At 42.4% G+C, this 18,585-nt stretch overlaps 1 protein-coding gene across 1 annotated transcript in view; it reads left to right on the top strand.

Annotated features, from left to right (window-relative positions):
- The first annotated feature begins 2,262 nt into the window (after nt 1–2,262).
- Nucleotides 2,263–18,585, top strand: part of hsd17b12b (hydroxysteroid (17-beta) dehydrogenase 12b) — a 38,946-nt gene continuing 22,623 nt past the window's right edge. Inside the window, exon 1 of the mRNA XM_079637790.1 lies at nt 2,263–2,634. Coding sequence (XP_079493916.1) covers nt 2,481–2,634 — 154 coding nt within the window. The 5' untranslated portion in view covers nt 2,263–2,480. The remainder of the gene's footprint in view (nt 2,635–18,585) is intronic.

Raw genomic sequence — 18,585 nt, forward strand, 5'->3', positions numbered from 1 at the left:
TACAGCGACTTCTCATAAACCACGTTTATGTTGTAATACCAGTGTAATACCCATATCATTATACAGATTTGTGTCCTCGTAAATGATATAAACAAGCACACACACACACGCACACGCACACACACACACACGCGCGCACACACACACGCGCGCACACACACACACACACACACACACACACACACACACACACACACACACACACACACACTCACACACACACACACACACACACACACACACACACACACACACACACACACACACACACACTGATTGATCACATCTTTACATATTAAAACAATTTTGGTTGTCATTACTCTCCATTTTGTTTTTAATGCTGTGAATCTAATATTTTTACTTTTATATTTTACTTTATTGTACTTATGTTTAAATTAAGGTTTTTAAAAGTGATGAACCAATTTTAACAGACTTAATGTGGTAACAAACGTGTCCTTTCTTTCTGGCATGTAATATATGGAGTCAGGTTTGCCAATACAAACCAAAGATTTTTTATTAATAGCATTTATATGACCCAATTCTAACTGTGGCATAATACAAATTAAGGCTCAACCAGAACATTCAAAGCAGGCATTTATATAAAATGTTTAAGGTGTCCTACACAGTGTTAGCAACAAACATCAGACACATGAGAAACATTTAATCCCATTGTGTAAATGCTGATTACGGATCATCAAAATATTCAAACTTCACACTGATTTGGCCTGCGTTTCCCAAAATCATTGTAGAAACCATCTGCACAGTCTGTGTGTGTATTTTGTAGACACTAAGGACAAAATTGCTGAAAATCCCTGACGTTTGCTTAACCATACAAAGCATGTTGTGGATGCCCTAAAATAATTACAGTGCTTCAAAAATAAATAAATCAATGTTTTCTTTTATTTAAAAAAAATTGGGCTTGGGTTTATTTAGACTATAGTGTGTTCCGATTTAAATGTCTATTTTAAATGTGTATCCACTTTCAAGGATCTGAGATTATTTTTTTAATTATCTTTCTTTTTATGTATAAAGAGTCAAACTTTGATCCATGTCTTTTGTTATGACTCTGGTTGTCCAGCCCACTTACAATTTTCTTAATTAGCATTGACTTTTGTTGTTTGCACTTTATTTGATACATTTGAATGACGAGTAATAACTCTCAAAATCAAATCAGTAAAGTGAAAATCGAGATGCATTTTGAAAAGAAAAATGTACATACTGTTTATTTTAGACATTGTGGCCGAGGAAATAAAAATTAAGACAAGAACTAGGGAGAAACAGACAGCTCAAGCAATTGTATGAGTACAGGTATGTATAACCGATAAATATGTTACATTTATAAGCAAAATAAGCATTAAAATAAAAGAGAATAATAGAGCACTCAGGATATCTTGCTTAGAAGATGTTTATAATATTTGCACGAAATATGTCATGAGTAATTTGTGTTAAATTTCACCTGAAAAACATATCAGCTATTTTGATACCCCCACATTACAGTTGACTGTTTGACTGTTATGTTTTGCATAGTAAAATATGATAAAAGTATTTATTACAGTAAATAGTTAATTAAATACGAAACAGTTGATTAAATAAAAACATTTGTTAGGCCTGCGTTGTTATATTTGTCTGTTCAGTAAAAGGTTAGTTGAGTGAAATCATTAAATTTGCATAGTGGTGCTATTATGACATGTCTTCAAATAAAATATGGGCAATTAAATATGTAAATATTCATATGCATATATAAGTCAACTTACACCTTTAGAAAAGTCTGGTCTATTTTTTTAATGGTCAAAATTACATTTTAAATAGAGTAGTTGATATAAGATTTTACATCAATGACACTTAAAAAAAAAGATATTAATAAGAATTATATCAAAAGTCATTTATGCATTTTGTAAAAGTTTAAAATGTGTGGCTGCTTACCCCAGACAGTAATAGGATAATGGCCTCTCTCTTGGAATCATTTTACATTGTTTTGTTTCTATTTATTTCCTATAATAACACATCATCATCATCCTGCACATGCTAATTTATACCTAAATATTTCACAGATTAAAAGTAAATGCACATTGTTCTAAGGGGGCCATCTTCCCCAGTGTTACAGTGCTACATATTTAAACGTGCTACGTATTTAATTGTTTCCGCGATAACGTATGATTCTAATAAAACAATTTAAATTATTTGTCATCTCAGAGACGGACCATATTTTTTAAACAATGTTTTATTCATACCTTAAATCTATCTCGCCGGGCATGATGTAGTGTGTACGGTGACGCGCAGATCTTCTATCCAATCAGAAAGCAGTCTGCAGATTAACGCACAACGCGTAATCAACACGGAAGCGGATGTGCTGGTTATCCTGCACACTACCGAGCCGACAACGTGTAGCTTTTCTCGGCTATTTGTATTTTGTGCAGTATCTGTGAAAACAGTTGTGATCTTACGTGTGTGAGACACCGAGGCACGTTGATTCTGTTATCATGGAGCTGCTGACAGATGCACTGTTTTGGATCGGTGTTGTCACTGTGGCCTGGGTGTCGGTGTGCACTCTGTGCTGTCTGCTTAACGGGATTCGTGTGTGGATTGTGGGGAATGGAAATTTGATGAGGGCATCCAAACTCGGGAAATGGGCAGGTTGGTACACACACTGCACTGACATTATTCAGGCAAGCCGCTCCAACAATCAGCCATCAGTTACTGTGTGTCATGATGGTAACATGATAGGCATTTGATGATTCATTGTGAAGCAATTATTTTCTACAACATTTTTTTGTCTATCAAGATGAGGGCTGGAGCTTAATTTTTTTTTCCTTTTACTAACTTTACTAACTTTTTCTTCCACTGATCATATCCGCTATACGATCCCACCGTTGACGTTTCCGGGTAGGAGGCTCTCGTTGCCACAGTTATTAAAATATATATATATATTTTTTTTTAACAATAACGTATGCACATTTAAAGACAGACAAACACGATTTTGTTAATCGATTGGAAAATGTTTTTGTTGAAGCGTTGCGTTATTTTAACTCATATGAGTGACAGGTTGTCCCGCCCTCACGCCATTAATCACGTCATCAGAGAGCAGAGAAGATATGTCACTGCAAGAGGGAGGGGAAGTTATTTTTGATAAAAAACCAAGGGCACATGAAATTACAAACACAATGATGTGCACAGTTAAATCATGTATAACAAAATACTGCAATATTCCATCAAAAACTAAATTTGTATATTTGATTTTATGGTGATTTTAAAGCTGCAGTCCGGCACTTTTTTGGGTTTAAAAATATCAAAAAAGACATTTTTGAAAAAAAACGTAACCAGCCAGTGTTCAAAACGATCTGCTTGCCTTACCTCGATTCAAAACGGAAAGCTTGTAATAATGATTTTAATTCCAGTGGTACTGGTGGATTTCCGCGGGAATTTCGAGCATGTCTTTGCGTCATTACGTCACTTCTGTACACATAGAGAAGGAGTCCCGGCTAGCGTGTGTGGATGATGGAGGTGGAGGTTTAGCTTAGCACTTGGTATGGCGGTCTGGCGGATCCCGAAAGTTTAAAGAGACAATCACCAGTGACAACTGGAGATTCACCAGTTGTAAAACCCAAAGACTTCGGACTTCAGAGTGGCTACAGAAAAAATATATTTTTCACGTTTTGACGTGATATAAGCAATCGTTAGAATTAATCAGCATGATATAGCCTAACGTTACTGCAATGCTTCCCCCACCCCCCGAATTTGGTCAGAACAAAAGTGAATGTTACTTACTTGTTCAGATGACATTTTCCGATGAAAATTCTAATGTTGACACTTTCAAAAAGTATACTCCGAGATTGCTGATGACAGTGACGTTACAGTATCCACAGCGACGCGGCAGCCTCAATACATTGTGTTCATCCGCGCTGTTTCATGCCGATTTACTACCCACGCACAGTTAATAATTCCGCGAATAACTGCAATTGCAGATTTCTAACAGAGATGGCGACAAAGAGGAAAAACGACGGACTGCAGCTTTAAAGATGCAGAAGCTCATAGAAACATAAGGTAATAAATTAGTTCATGGCTTTGGTTCTTAAAGGGATAGTTCACTTTAAAATGAAAATTCTGTCATCATATACTCAACCTTAAGTTGTTTCAAACCTGTATAAATTTCTTTCTTCTGCTGAACACAAAGGAAGATATTTTGAAAAATGTCAGTAACTAAACAGTTACCAGGTCCCATTGACTTCCATAGTATTTTTTTTCCTACTATGGAAGTCAATGGGATCAGTTAACTGTTTAGTTACTGACATTTTTCAAAATATCTTCCTTTGTGTTCAGCAGAAGAAAGAAATTCATACAGGTTTGAAACAACTTGAGGGTGATTATATGATGACAGAATTTTCATTTTTAAGTGAACTATCCCTTTAACTGACATGCACTCTGTGACAAAGGGATGAAGGTGATGATGACGAGTGAGGACCACCAGTGTCGGTGGGATCTGGAGTTAACCAATGGATAATGCCTTGCTTTTTTAGCACAGGAGGTGGAGTGATCCTCACATTGACTGTAGTCTATTTGCCTTCTTGGTAGATTTGACTTTTGACCATGAGCTTATCGTACGTGGAGTTTCAAAAGTCCATCATCCTTAGACCAGTCACCACAATCATGCTTTGCTCATATCTAATCAAGTGGCTTCTCTTGTCTGTCATTAAACGGTAAAACAATGTTTGAACGGAAGATGTCGATCCTCCAATGACAAGCACTGAACGTGTCATTGATTAAAAGTAATCTGTTTTGTAAATTATATTTCTATTTACTTTTTGCTTTTAGACCAATATAAATAAGTGGATCTCAACGTTTTGGAATTATGACAGCTGCTTGTTTTCAAACTTTTTTTTTTTAACAGAAACTGATAGTATTGATAATATATTAATTTAATGAACCAATATTCATTATTGATTCCAGAAGTTTCGAAAGCTGTTTGTTCTTCAATAAAAAAAACAATACTTATTCATTTTTGGTTATTAAAGATTGTTAGGGATGCTCTGATATTAAAAATAAATGCAATGGAATAGCCTAGCCTCCGTACGGACAATAATGAAATGATGTTTAATTAAACCAATTGTTGATAAAAATTACACGAGATAAAATAAGAGCTAGTTATTATTAATAATGCATTCATATGTTTGAAAAAGAAATCTCTGAAATAAATAGAACTGTTTAAAACTGTAACAAATAAAACAAATAAAGGAATATTGCTGTTTGAGCTACGCCATAAACTAAAGCATCATTTGTTAGCGGGTAAATTAAATCAACAAAGCGCATCCTATATGAGGTTAATAATCAGATATTATACAACAAAAACATATAACTTATATATGCATAAAATGAACTTATAGTAATTCCGTTCTGGATGCGCTCTTCCCTGAATAACGCTGAAACACGGCGTACAAATATTTCACAACGTTCTTATACAGTAGTGTTTTCATTATCATTTTATATTAACTATATGACAGACTTGTGCTGCACATGTTGCACTTAAATGATTAGTTCACATCAGAATTAAAATTTCCAGATAATTTACTCAACCCCACGTCATCCAAGATGTTCAAGCCTCGAGGTCGAGGGCCGTGGAAGGACGGCACGAGGCAGGTGTCGCTCATCAGTAATCACGCCACCGGCCTCGTGCCATTCTCTCATGGCCCTCATCCTGCTCGCCACAACAACAAAACATTTATATACTTTTTAACCACAAATGCTCGTCTTGCACTAGCACTTCGATGCATCACACATTACGTAGTCACCTCGAAAGGTTACGCGTGACAGGCGGAAGTACCGCCCTAGTGTTTACACAACCAACGTGCAAAGACTAAGTCAAACGCCATTTACAAAAAATAAATAAAAGGCAAAACAACGATGTTGGACAATTTTGAAGTTAGAGGAGAAAATGAGATGGAGTTTTTCGCCCTACCCTACCTTTTTGAACCGGAACGCACGTAACATTTCAACGTGCTTACGTAATGCGTTGCGCATCGCAGTGGTAGTGCAAGATGAGCATTTGTGGTATATATATATATTTTTTGTTGTTGTTTAATATGACAGATTGTTTGGCTAGATAAGACTCTTATTCCTCGGCTGGGATCGTGTAGAGCCCTTTGAAGCTGCATTAAAACTGCAATTTTGGATCTTCAAATTGTTGTACCCATTGAGGTCAACTATATCCAGAAAAATCCTGGAATGTTTTCCTCAAAAACCTTATTTTCTTTTCGACTGATGAAAGAAAGATAGACTTGAACATCTTGGATGACGTGGGGGTGAGTAAATTATCAGGCAATTTTAATTCTGAAGTGAACTAGGCCTAATCCTTTAACTATTTTTCTTTTCAAAGTGATTTCAATCATATTTCAAGCAGTTCAAAAGCATCATGGTAAACAGTGGGCATCTAAAGTGTCTCAGCTTAAGGAAATAATCCATTTTTTATCTGCTTTAATATATCAGCCAAATTGTCTTATTGGGTCGATAACTATAACATTAAAATGAACATATAACGGTAGATACAGATATGGTGGCTGGTTGATATATTGTGCATCCCTATTTATTGATTTTTTTAGTATGATGCCACTCCCTTAGAAATGTGGCTCCCTGGTTGTGATTGTGAACCACTTATATAGTAAAAATCTTAAGTAAAATATAGATAGTTTTGTATGTCTTCACAAATATGCCCCTTTTAATCTTCAAAAGAGAATCAGCATATTTTAATATATTAATTTAATATATATTTTCAAATATTATTAAAGTATGAAAGCCAGTAGGTTAGTCCATGCCACTTGTGCGCTATATTTCAAATTTGAATGCATAAACTCGCTTTGTGTGACAAATAAATTGAATTTCAAGTTGATAATTGGGTGATAATCATTTCAAGGTGGTAATCTTACTCTGGTGAGCTGTTAAAGTGCCCCTATTATGGATTTTGGAAAATTACCTTTCACGCAGTGTGTAATGTAGCTGTATGTGAATGTAAACAGTCTGCAAAGTTGTAAGTGCATCATAAGTAGTTATTTTATCTCAAAAGAAAGAGTCGGCTCTGAACCGCTCAAACGAGTCGTTTGGAGTTCACACGTCACAACTTACTACATTTGCACAATGCCCGCCTACGTTCTGCGTGGACAGGACATCTTGCTGTAGCTCGTTTATGTGGATATCATGTCGTCAAGGCACTGTGCTCTCCGCTGTGAGTAAATTTGGTTTATTTTCACTTCCAAACGATTAGGCTGTGAAGATGGAATCAGTGGTTAAAATTAATCTTTACCACGATACCACAGCAGTATAATCCCAAACTTTTACTCTGTTACCTTCATTTTACTGAAGACTGCTTCTCAAATCTCGTTCAACGCGGGAGTTCAACACGGGATTCGCAAAACGCTTGCTCTAGAAAGATGGGTCAGCACCCAGTAAATTTTGACCAACTTGTTCCTCAGAATCACGACCTCTAAGGATGACTAATTATTGATGTATAGATTTTCTACCGCTGTTCAAAATACTTCGATTTGTATTTTATATTGTGTAGATCTCCTGCTAACTGGCTAAATCACGGTATCACTGTCTTACTGAAAAACTTCTGCTAATCAGCTGTGGGCCACTAGGGGCTTTCGCACCGGATAGTTCTAGGAACTAGACACCAGGGTGGTTCCCTGAGAACTAACGGTCCTCCAGTAGGAACTCTGAAGTGACGTAAGCCGCGCTCGTTGCTGTGACTTTTATTTTGACGGTGCTGAGTACGCCAGCCAGAGCCTGAGCAAACAAACAGTGCTGGCATTCTTCGTGTTCATTAGTTTACGATCTGTCTAACAGTCCTGTCTAATACTTTATTAGATAGAACTGTTATACATAGAAAGTAGACAGTATATGAAAAGTTATTAGCATATGGCGTGCGGTTAGGCCTGTCGCGATAGTCGATAAATCGATTAATCGCACGATAAAAAAAAATGACCTCGATAATTTTTCTAGCCGCGATAATTTCATTTGCATACTTGTTTGTTATCCGCGACTGAATGACAACTCTTGTTTCCTTAGCGTAGGAGAAGTGAATCCTCTTGTCAGTTGCATTGTCTTTTGTGTGGGGAGGCGGCGCTTGTCAGTCACATGGACTTTGTGTGGGAAGGCAGGAGTGCTTGAGGCGACTGCCGAGAAGAGAGAAAAGACGAGACGCAAGTTGTGACATGAAATTGGTTTCAAAGCCAAACGCGACAGCTGCAGTGTGGGAGCACTTCGGATTCAAACCGAATGACCGTGGTGAACCACTTAACCTGAGCGAGCCGGTATGTCGCATTTGTTGTAAAACAGTATCGACTAAAACTGGTGTTGTGCATGAACGCGTTCATATTTTCGCTGAACTGAACGAATCACTTTACATACAATGAACGTGAACGAGAGATTTTTCGAGAGAACTCATCTGATTTTTGAACTCATCATATTTGAACAAATGCCTTTCAACTTGTGTGTGCAAAATTCAGAATAAAATTAATGTGCAGAAATTTGTACAAATAGAGAGTAGGATATGTAGGCCTACTATACTATAGCCATTAAAAAAAGCGCGTTTCATATTTGTTAAAATATTATAATGTTATTTTTTTTCCATTATGTTGATTTATGAAAAGTGAACACCACGACCGAGTAAGATAGGATGCGCAATATGTGACATGGAGCGGGTCAGACATGATTTTGACCGTTGAAGTTGTTATAGAAAGCCTTTCTTTAAAGTGAATTTCGTTTTGTATAAATTGTATCTTAATTTTAATCAATTTTTCATCAACCAATTGCCTGTATTTAATGAATAGGCCGACGAAACAAATATAACGGAGGCGCCCGCGCGCTCACTTGCGCACGTGAACTAGAGCACATCCTAACTTAACGAAACTCAGTGTATGCCTCACACAGACATGACAAATACATCAAATACACAAAGCTTGAAATGTCTTTAAACTAAATAATTCAAAACGAAAAAAGAAAAAGGCTACTCTCTGATTAATCCATTATTAGGCTTATTTATGTGCATTTCTCTCTATAAGCGCGTTCACACGGAGATGGCGATCGTCAACTTCATCTTTGCAGCCGAGTCGACACTTTTAGAGAAAACAATAGGTTACTGTCGTAACCCCGGTTCTCTGAAACATCGAGTGGAGAGATCCACCTATGGGAAGGGCATCCGTACCTGACCTCTGCAGAAGCATCCAATTGCACCAAGTCTGGCTAGACAGACAGAAGCGCGCAGCCAATGCCAGGTAAGGCCCCGCCCCCTTACCTAGTGGCATATAACGCCTGCAAGCGCTGCTATTCTCCAGTAAGTATATTCGCTTCTCGTGCGGCAAGCGGGGCAAAGCTGGTGGATCTCTCCACTCGATGTTTCAGAGAACCGGGGTTACGACAGTAACCTATTGTTCTCTTTCATCATCTCGTGTTCGAGATCCACCTATGGGAGAGACATGGACAGCTCCCCGATTGCCCAATACACTCACAGTGAGGTTCTGAAAGCCAGAGAAGGACGGTCGCCCCAGGGGGGCGGTGCCAGACACGTCCCATAATCATGAACCTGCAATCCTGACGCACACACATAACTGCTGTGCACATGCAGGACATGAAACATGTATGTGGTAATAACCCCAGCAACACCAATGTGCATATATACACCCAGGAAGGATTGGAAATACGTGCTTGGTGAGAGGAATGTGCATGGCCAGCCGGCCCATTCACTCCTTATTCGTTACTTCCAACGGGGTTACAGGGAAGGGCTAAGAAGACCCCACCCCTAAAACCGAATGTGCTACCGAAATTCTGGTGACATCCAGCCGGTAGTAACGCACAAAGGTATGAGGAGAAGCCCAACTGGCAGCGGAGCAGATGTCCTGCAGTGACACTCCCCTAAACAAAGCCCAAGAGGCGGCTAAGCCCCTTGTGGAATGAGCTCTGATGCCCCCTGGGGGCTGCACTCCTTTTGATTCATAAGCCACAGCTATAGCATTCACAAGCCAATGTGAGAGGCGTTGCTTAGATATGGGACTCCCTTTGTGAGGGGGCGCCCATGAAATAAAGAGCTGGTCGCTCTTCCGGAACGCACTGGTCCTGGTCATATATGTCTGTAAAGCACGGACAGGACACAGAGCATTTAGCCTCTGATCCTCCGGGGAGGAAAACGGTGGAGGGTGAAAAGCGGACAGCTCCAACACCTCCGAAGTGAACGCAGGGAAGCACTTCGGCATGAAGGCCGGATTAGGCTTAAGGGAAACCTTATCTCCACTAAGAGAGAATTTAGTGCACGAGGGATGAACCGAGAGTGCATGTAGCTCACTGACACGTTTAGCTGATGCCAAGGCCAAGAGCAAAGCTGTCTTGAAGGACAGCAGCTTAAGGGAAATACTTCCCAGAGGCTCAAAAGGATGTTGAGACAGAGCCTCCAGCACCATGGAGAGGTCCCACTCAGGAACAGTTCTCCTGACGACTGGCAAAGAGCGACGGGCACCCTTCATAAATCTGCGGATTAGAGGATGCTGCCCGACTGTTGAGCCCTCAAAGCCCACATGACAGGCCGAAATCGCAGCCAGGTAGACCTTAATGGTGGAAAAAGACCTCCCTTTTTCCATGAGGTCTTGAAGGAAACACAAAATATCAGGAACTGAGCACTGATAAGATGTGAGACCACGCCCATTGCACCACCCTTCGAACACTTGCCACTTACAGCCATATAAGGACCGTGTAGAAACGGCTCTGGCATTCTGTATAGTGGCAATCACACGCGGTGAAAGCCCCAGTGCGCTTAGGTTCGTCCTCTCACGGGCCAGGCCCAGAGAGCCACCCTGTCCGGGGGTGGGTGGTAAATCTCCCCGTTCGCTTGGGACAATAGGTCCGTGCGTGGGGGGAGGCGCCACGGCTCGGCATATAACAGAGGGATTATCTCCGCCAGCCACGGTGCCTTGGGCCACCTGGGTGCTATCAGAATGAGAGACAGGCTCTGCTCTCTCACCCTGGCCAGTGTTGGAATTATCAAGCACAGGGGAGGAAAAGCATACAGCAGCACTCTGGGCCATGGGTGGGCCAGTGCATCTACCCCGAGGGGTGCGTCCACGTCCTTTAGCGAGAAGAACATAGGACAATGGTAGTTTTCGCGCGAGGCGAATAGATCTACGGTTGCCTGTCCGAATCTCATCCATAACATATCCACTATCTGGGGGTGAAGGCGCCAATCTCCGTAGATTGGATTTCCCCTTGATAGAAGATCCGCACCTCTGTTCAGAATGCCCGGAACATGAGTCGCGCGTAACGACAGGAAAACCCGTCTGCTCCACACCAAAAGCTTGTAAGCTAGAGCGTGAAGTTTCGACGAGCGCACGCCGCCCTGACGGTTGATATAAGCCACAGCCGTGGTATTGTCGCAGCGTACGAGAACATGATGTCCCTGCAGGCGAGGCAGAAAATGATTCAGAGCTTTCCAAATAGTCAACAGCTCTAAATAATTTATGTGCGCTGAACGTAGTCTGCTCGGCCACAGACCGTTCACCGTTCTGCCCTCCTGGGTGGCACCCCAGCCTGTTAAGGACGCATCTGTCGTCACAACTTTCCGCATCATAACCGTCCCCAGAGGGGTTCCCTGTGCGTAAAAGTCTGCGCTCTTCCAGTGTCGCACGGCTGCCGAGCAGGCGCGCGTCACTATTACAGAGCGGCAAAGATCGCGAATCGGGCTGAAATGTAGTGACAAAACCCATTTCATGAACGCTCTCATTCTCAGGAGTCCCAGTGGCACAACTTGGATGGATGAAGCCATAAGACCCTGCAGCCTGAGGCATGTGCGATATTGCACTCTCGCCCCCTCTCTGAACTGCGATAGACAGTTCATTAGAGAGAGAACGCGCTCTTGAGAGAGACGCGCTCGCATGGAGACTGAGTTTAACTCCAAGCCCAGGAAAATGACATTCTGACTGGGTGTAAAATTGCTCTTGCTCACATTCACTCTGAACCCGAGAGATGTGACGTGCGCGAGCACACGGCAGGTGTCCTGCAACACTTTCTCCTTCGATTCGGCTATTATGAGCCAATCGTCTATGTATGTCAGAATCCTCAGACCAGACATTCTCATGGGTGCTAAACCCGCCTCCGCACACAGACAAAAACTGCGAGGACTTAGGCTGAGCCCAAACGGCAGAACTGTGAATTCGTAACATGTGCCTTGATAGGCGAAACGAAGAAACTTCCTGTGTGGCGGATAAATGCTTATATGGAAGAAAGCATCTTTCAGGTCTACCGATGTGAACCAGTCGTTCTGTTTTATGGCGCGGGCGAGCGAGCCATGAGTTAGCATTCTGAAATTGTATTTCCTCAAATGTTTGTTCAACACACGAAGGTCCAAGATAGGGCGGAGAGAGCCGTCCTTCTTTGGGACCAGGAAATAACGAGAATAAAATCCCTGATTCATCAGACTGGGGGGCACCACCTGAATAGCTTCCTTGTTTAGGAGGGAGGATATTTCCTCTGTCAGAATGTGTGAAGCGTTCTCTTCCGTGTGTGAAGAGAGAACGCCGTTGAAATGCGGGGGTTTCATTGCAAACTGCAATCTGTAGCCCTGCATTATAGTGCGCATCACCCACTCGGGAGCCGAAACCGCTTGCCAAGCCCGTTCGTGACTCGCGAGTGTTCCCACCCGAGCCGCAGCGGAGCTGTGTAAAATCCAGCTGACTCATTTGTGATGCAATGGCGCCATCTAGTGGATGAACTAGGGGCGACATGCCGGGGTTTAGAAAGATGTTCTCTCTCTGCAGGGAGATGAATTCTCTCTGCGGAGAGAGATCCTCTCTCCGTAACGAATTCATTTGATTCGTTTGTTTTAATGTGTTTTTTGTTTTTTTTGTGTGTTTTGTGTTGGGGGAACACTGGGGCCGAAGCCTTTAATAATTTGGTGAGGGGAAGTGAGTGTGTGCGGTGTGGTGACACTGCTTTGTGACTTTTCCTCACAACAGACCCCTCGAACGTGAGGGGGGAACACACGTTCAACAAACACATGGGCTGGGCAGCCTCGCGAAAGACCCTGCGTCTTTTGGACAGGGGTTCTTGGACATGAAGAGAGTCCAAAGGGCTCGTAGCCCGTGAAAGTGGACTCGATGCCCCCACCGGCCGAACATCAGGCAGGCCGCTTGCGTTTCGAGTCGGTGGGGGTAGGGTTAGATGGTCTTCCAGCCGCGGCCGCGGCGGGAGTAGATTTTCCCCAGTGCTTAGCAGGCGGTGGGTTATTCTGCCGTGGGGCGGGGGGTCTGTTGCGGGGCCTTTCCTTGCCCTGGTGGAAATGTCGTCCCATGGCAGGTGGGTTAGGCAAACGCGCAGGGGGTGCCTGGCGTGGGGCCGCCTTCCTAGGAAGGCATAACTTGAAGGCCTCATCCTCCTTCTTTTTGTCGTCACACCGTTGTTGCATCAATGCGACGGCGGGGCCGAAGAGAGCCCGGCCGGGCTCCACCGATGCGCCCGCGATGCGCCGCTTCTCACTGTCAGGAAGGCCCGACAGGTTAAGCCAGAGCGCGCGCTCTCCCACCACAGAAAGCGCCATAGAGCGCCCGCAGGCTTGGACGGCCTGCCGAGCGTTACGGAGGACGAGGTCGTTCACCGTGAGGATCTCCTTCCACAAGGTTAGAGAAGGAGTTCCCTTTTCCAGCTGTTGCCCTAATTCGTCCAAAATCTCCGCCTGTTAAGCGGAGATGAGTGAAGAGACGTTCAGGGCCCTGACAGCCAAGGCCGAGGATTTGTATGCGGCCTGGTGAACTGAGGCAGAAAAACGGTCCATCTTGTTGGGCAAGACCGGCTTCGGGGGAGCGAGCAGCCCTCCCTGAGCGGGGTTAAGGTGCCTGGCGATGGAAGGCTCGATAGCGGGGGAGTCACCCATACCATGAGCTGCCATGTCCTTCACCTCAAGACCCGTGAGACCGTGTTTGAAGTCGAGGGGGTCGCTCCAATTGTGCCTCATGTGCTTCGCGCACGCTGGAAGGACGGGGAAGAGTTGTTTTCTCGGACCGGGAGGGGGTCCCAGCACTTTCCCGTCGTAAATATCCCTCTCCTGGTCGGTGGCGCTCTGTGGAGCCGGCCATTCCATGTTGAGGCGAGCGGCCGCTCGCTCACAAACTTCCAGGAGGATGGACTGAGGCAAGGCCGTGTGGGCGCTAGCCTGGGGAAAGCCAGAGGGCGGGATGGCCTCCTCGTCCTCTGAGACCCCAAGAAGGGCCGCGTCATCCTCATCGCCGGAACCGGCCGGTTCGTCGACGAGCGTGAGGTTGCCCGCGAAGATGTCCTCTTTGGGGAATGCGGGATTGGGCTGGTCAGCCCAAATGAGAGAGGCGGCGCCCCGGGAGTCCCCCGGTAGCGCGTCGTCGTCACCGTGTCCCCCATCCGAGTCAGAGAGGCCGAGCTCGGAGCACTGGGTCGCTGCAACTTTCAGACGACGTCGTAAAAGCTTCTTGGGCAGCATAAGGCAGTGACTGCAATTTTCCGGGTTCTCCAAGGCTTCTTGAGCGTGTTTAAGGCCCAAGCAGACCACGCAGAACGGGTGAAGGTCCTTAGCGGCGATGAGCGCACCACACGCGGCCGGGCAGGCCCGTGATAGGCTGTTCCCCGGAGAAGCGGAAGGTTTAGACAGCGACATTCCGGAGAAGAACTCGGAAAAATCCGTGGCGGGCAGCCGTGGAAGGAGGAGCAGGTGAAAAACGGCGAGAGCGCGGGCGGCTCCGAATGCAGAACACAGCAGAAAGGCTGAAAAAACGACTGTCACGTCTGACGGAGGCTGATCAGGCGATATGTCCTCCTGAAGACACGAAAGTGAGCAGCGTAATCCAACCGAACTGTGTCAGTGCAGAGATCGCGAGAAGCGAATGTCAACTGGAGAATAGCAGCGCTTGCAGGCGTTATATGCCACTAGGTAAGGGGGCGGGGCCTTACCTGGCATTGGCTGCGCGCTTCTGTCTGTCTAGCCAGACTTGGTGCAATTGGATGCTTCTGCAGAGGTCAGGTACGGATGCCCTTCCCATAGGTGGATCTCGAACACGAGATGATGAAAGAGAACACTTGTTTATTAATAAAAATCAATACACGCGTCACCGGATTTACAGATGCACGCACACATATTATTTCGAAATAACGAGATATTGTGTTGAAATAACATTATTATTATTAATAATAGCCTACATCTTTGTTAAAATAATTTAATAAATGAACGGGAACTAGTTCATTTTTAGATATGTGAACTTAGTTCATTTAAAAAAAGAAAAGAACTATGAGTTCATTATCATCTGTGTGAACTGAGAGACCTAGAGTCCATTGCTTTTATTGTTTTTGGTTGTTTTGTTCATTGTTATTGTGGATATTGAAAATGTTTTACATTTTCAGTGTTAAATAGGCTAGTCTTTGGAAATAAACGTTTATTGAATTTTGAAAGGTGTATGTGCATTATTATGCCATTATCATTATTCTAGATGAAAATGGTCTCAGATCGACAATATTATCGTTTATCGCGATAATTTCTTGGACAATTTATCGTCCAGCAAAATTTGTTATCGTAACAGGCCTACGTGCGGTTGATGTCCAGTGTCACTTGCTGAGCAAAAATACATACTCGCGTTTCTCTTGGTCCCCTCAAAGTTGCGTTGGATTTTCTCCTCAGCGTAAAGGTTAAGAGGCACATCTATTACTGTTTTCCATGTTCGTATAGTTAGTTTCTGGAGTAAACATATAGGCTATAATCTGTGTGTTTACATGGCTTTATAAAAAAATTGTAGGTGTTTCGCGTGCGTTCGGCCAATCCGTGAACACTAACATCACTGATAGTTCCTATTGTGCTGGTTTAGACCCTACTCTGAAGTAGGAGCTAATTATTTCCTCCAAAAAAAATAATAAAGAACTAAAATCTTTCCTAGTTCCTGCGGTGCGAACGCGCCGACATCCGGGTACTTTTGCCAATAGTTCTAGGAACTATGAAAAGGTTCCTCTGGTGCGAAAGCCCCTTATTACTTAAAACTGTAATGCAGATTGTCTGTTGTTCTTACTATACTTTGAGTAAAGTTAAAGGATGGAGCAAGATTTGATTTACATGTTACATCAGTCACAATAGAGCTCGGCTAATGTATGCACTGTTATTGATACAGTTCCCACATGTTCACCACAATAAATTAGAAAAATATACATCGGTTTGTTGATGGACATACCTTTGTTAATGCTGATTAGGGATGCAACGATACAATTTTTTCAGAATCGATCCGATCCGATCCGATACCAAACATTCTGAGTATCGACCGATACCGATACCAATCCGATACCAGGGCAGTTTTTTCTTTTTAATCAAGTAGAATTTCTATAACTCTGTGTGTTGAACTGATAATCACTCTTTTGTGTGTTAAACACAATCTACTTAATACAGACAACTTCATTATAAAGAAAAACAACAAATAAAAAAAAATATGATCATAATCTGTGACAAAAATGCTATTATAAACTAGATTAGTGGATAATTCAGGAGTAAAATTTTGCCTAAAAAAATCACAAGAGCACAATAATTGTATTAAATCTGAACATGAAAAAAACATTTAGTGGGGAACAAATATGAGACAATAAGTGTAACACTAAATTTGGTAAAACGTTACACATTGCTCTTTGTATTGTTGTAAAATACATTCATGAAAAACAAGATAACAAAAATCTATTTATATATAGCCTAGGCCTACTATAAAATTGAGACATGTTTTAAATGTATAGCACAGCGGTTTAATAAGGCAGCAACATATGATGGATAGTACAGAACTAGAAAGGCTATTAATAATCGTTCATTGCGTCGCTGTATTATGATATGAAAGGCTCCAATACTGTGCGGCACAAAATGCTTATGCGCATCCCGAGCGCAGAATGATGCGCTTGAAGCAACACGAGTCACAGCGCGCAGCGCTTCGAGTCCGCATTGAAAAGTTCAAAGCACAAAGGAAAGGCATATTGATGCGTAGTGTATTATACAGTATCTATCTATGCAATAGTTTATTGAGCATTTTCTTTAAACCGTTTTAAATGTCAGTTACTGTGCGCGTGAAGAACAGTTATAATAATGCTCTGACTCGACTGCAGTGTTGTGGGAGACACCCGGTAGAAAGTAACAAAGTCCAGCAAGATAAAGTTGTTTAATGCAAAACCATAGACCTTTATTTACAGATCAAGTATAATTATAGTAACATTGAATCATCTTGGAGAGAGTTTTTCATCGTGTTGACTGTCGTACCGAACGCGACGCGCTGCTTGATGCTGACTGGAGAATGACTGACAGCCGCAGCGGAGGGAAAAGTGTATGTGATCTTGAATTGAATGCCTTAAATATTAATTTCTATCTCACATTATACTATATAATGGCTTCCGAACACTTATAATATAGTGCACGACAACTTTATGGTGCTTTATAATGTTTTTGTGCCTTTTGTGGGGCTTAACAATAGCACAGAATAGTATACGCACAATATCGGATTTGGATCGGCCTCGTCTGACCGATACCCGATCCGGCAAAAATGGCAGTATCGGAGCCGATACCGATACTGGATATCGGATCGATGCATCCCTAATGCTGATGGTGAGGAATTGAGTTGCAACATCTCATAATGTACCTCAAACTAAGTAATGTATCACTGGGAAATGTTTTGCTCAAGTTGTTCTTGCGATGGAGGTCCAGGTTGAATAACTAGCTCTTCCATTGTTTCATCTTTGGACTCAAGTTGCGATTAATATGGTAAAATCGACTTCATCGTTCGTTTCTGTCTTTAGTTTACGGTGTACAATCGCTGAGCTGTAGGAAGCCGGAAGGAGCCGAAGTTCAGTTATGGTAAAGGGTGTTTTTGTTTCCGACAGGCACTGTACGCGGTAGACCAATCACAACAGACTGGGCCATATATGGCCAATCAGAGCAGAGTAGCTTGTGGAAACGAGGTATTTAGAGAGATTGATTCATCCATGGAGTTGTTTGAGAATCATTGAAAAAAACTTGTATGAGACCTCCAAAACAAAATTAGGAGACTTTAAAATAGCATAATAGGGGCACTTTAACATCAGGGACCTGTGATCATTGACTTGAACGTAAAAATTATTAGGTCCCGACTCCTGTTTGTAAATGTATATTCCAATGACTCAATGACTGGTTTTCTGAACCAAATAGTTAATCGAAAATATTTTATACCAAATTCATTTGTTCATGAATCCTGCATTAGTAGTTCTTTCACCAAGGAGAGCTAGGGAAGATGTGAACATTTTAAGCGAATAACAGCTTAAATTTGGCCTGTTCTTCACACCTCACTTTTGAAGCCATACGATATAGCTTTGTCATTTGTGTCATTGTTTTTCAAGTCAGATTTTTTCAAAGAACACCTTGATCCATTCAACACACTGATTTTGTGATCCAGTTGCAGCAGTTCATATTTCACTGAAGATGAAGATTATCAGTGAATAACAACTTTTTTTGGCTTGTACCTAATATAAAGCTGAATTCAGAAGACTTGGAATACAGTGCCGGAATCTTGTGAACTCTAATATCCTCTTTGAGGCTTGAAAGTTCCAGTC

This window comes from Phoxinus phoxinus, assembly GCF_949152265.1.
Source record: "Phoxinus phoxinus genome assembly, chromosome: 2".
Taxonomy (NCBI): Eukaryota; Metazoa; Chordata; class Actinopteri; order Cypriniformes; family Leuciscidae; genus Phoxinus; species Phoxinus phoxinus.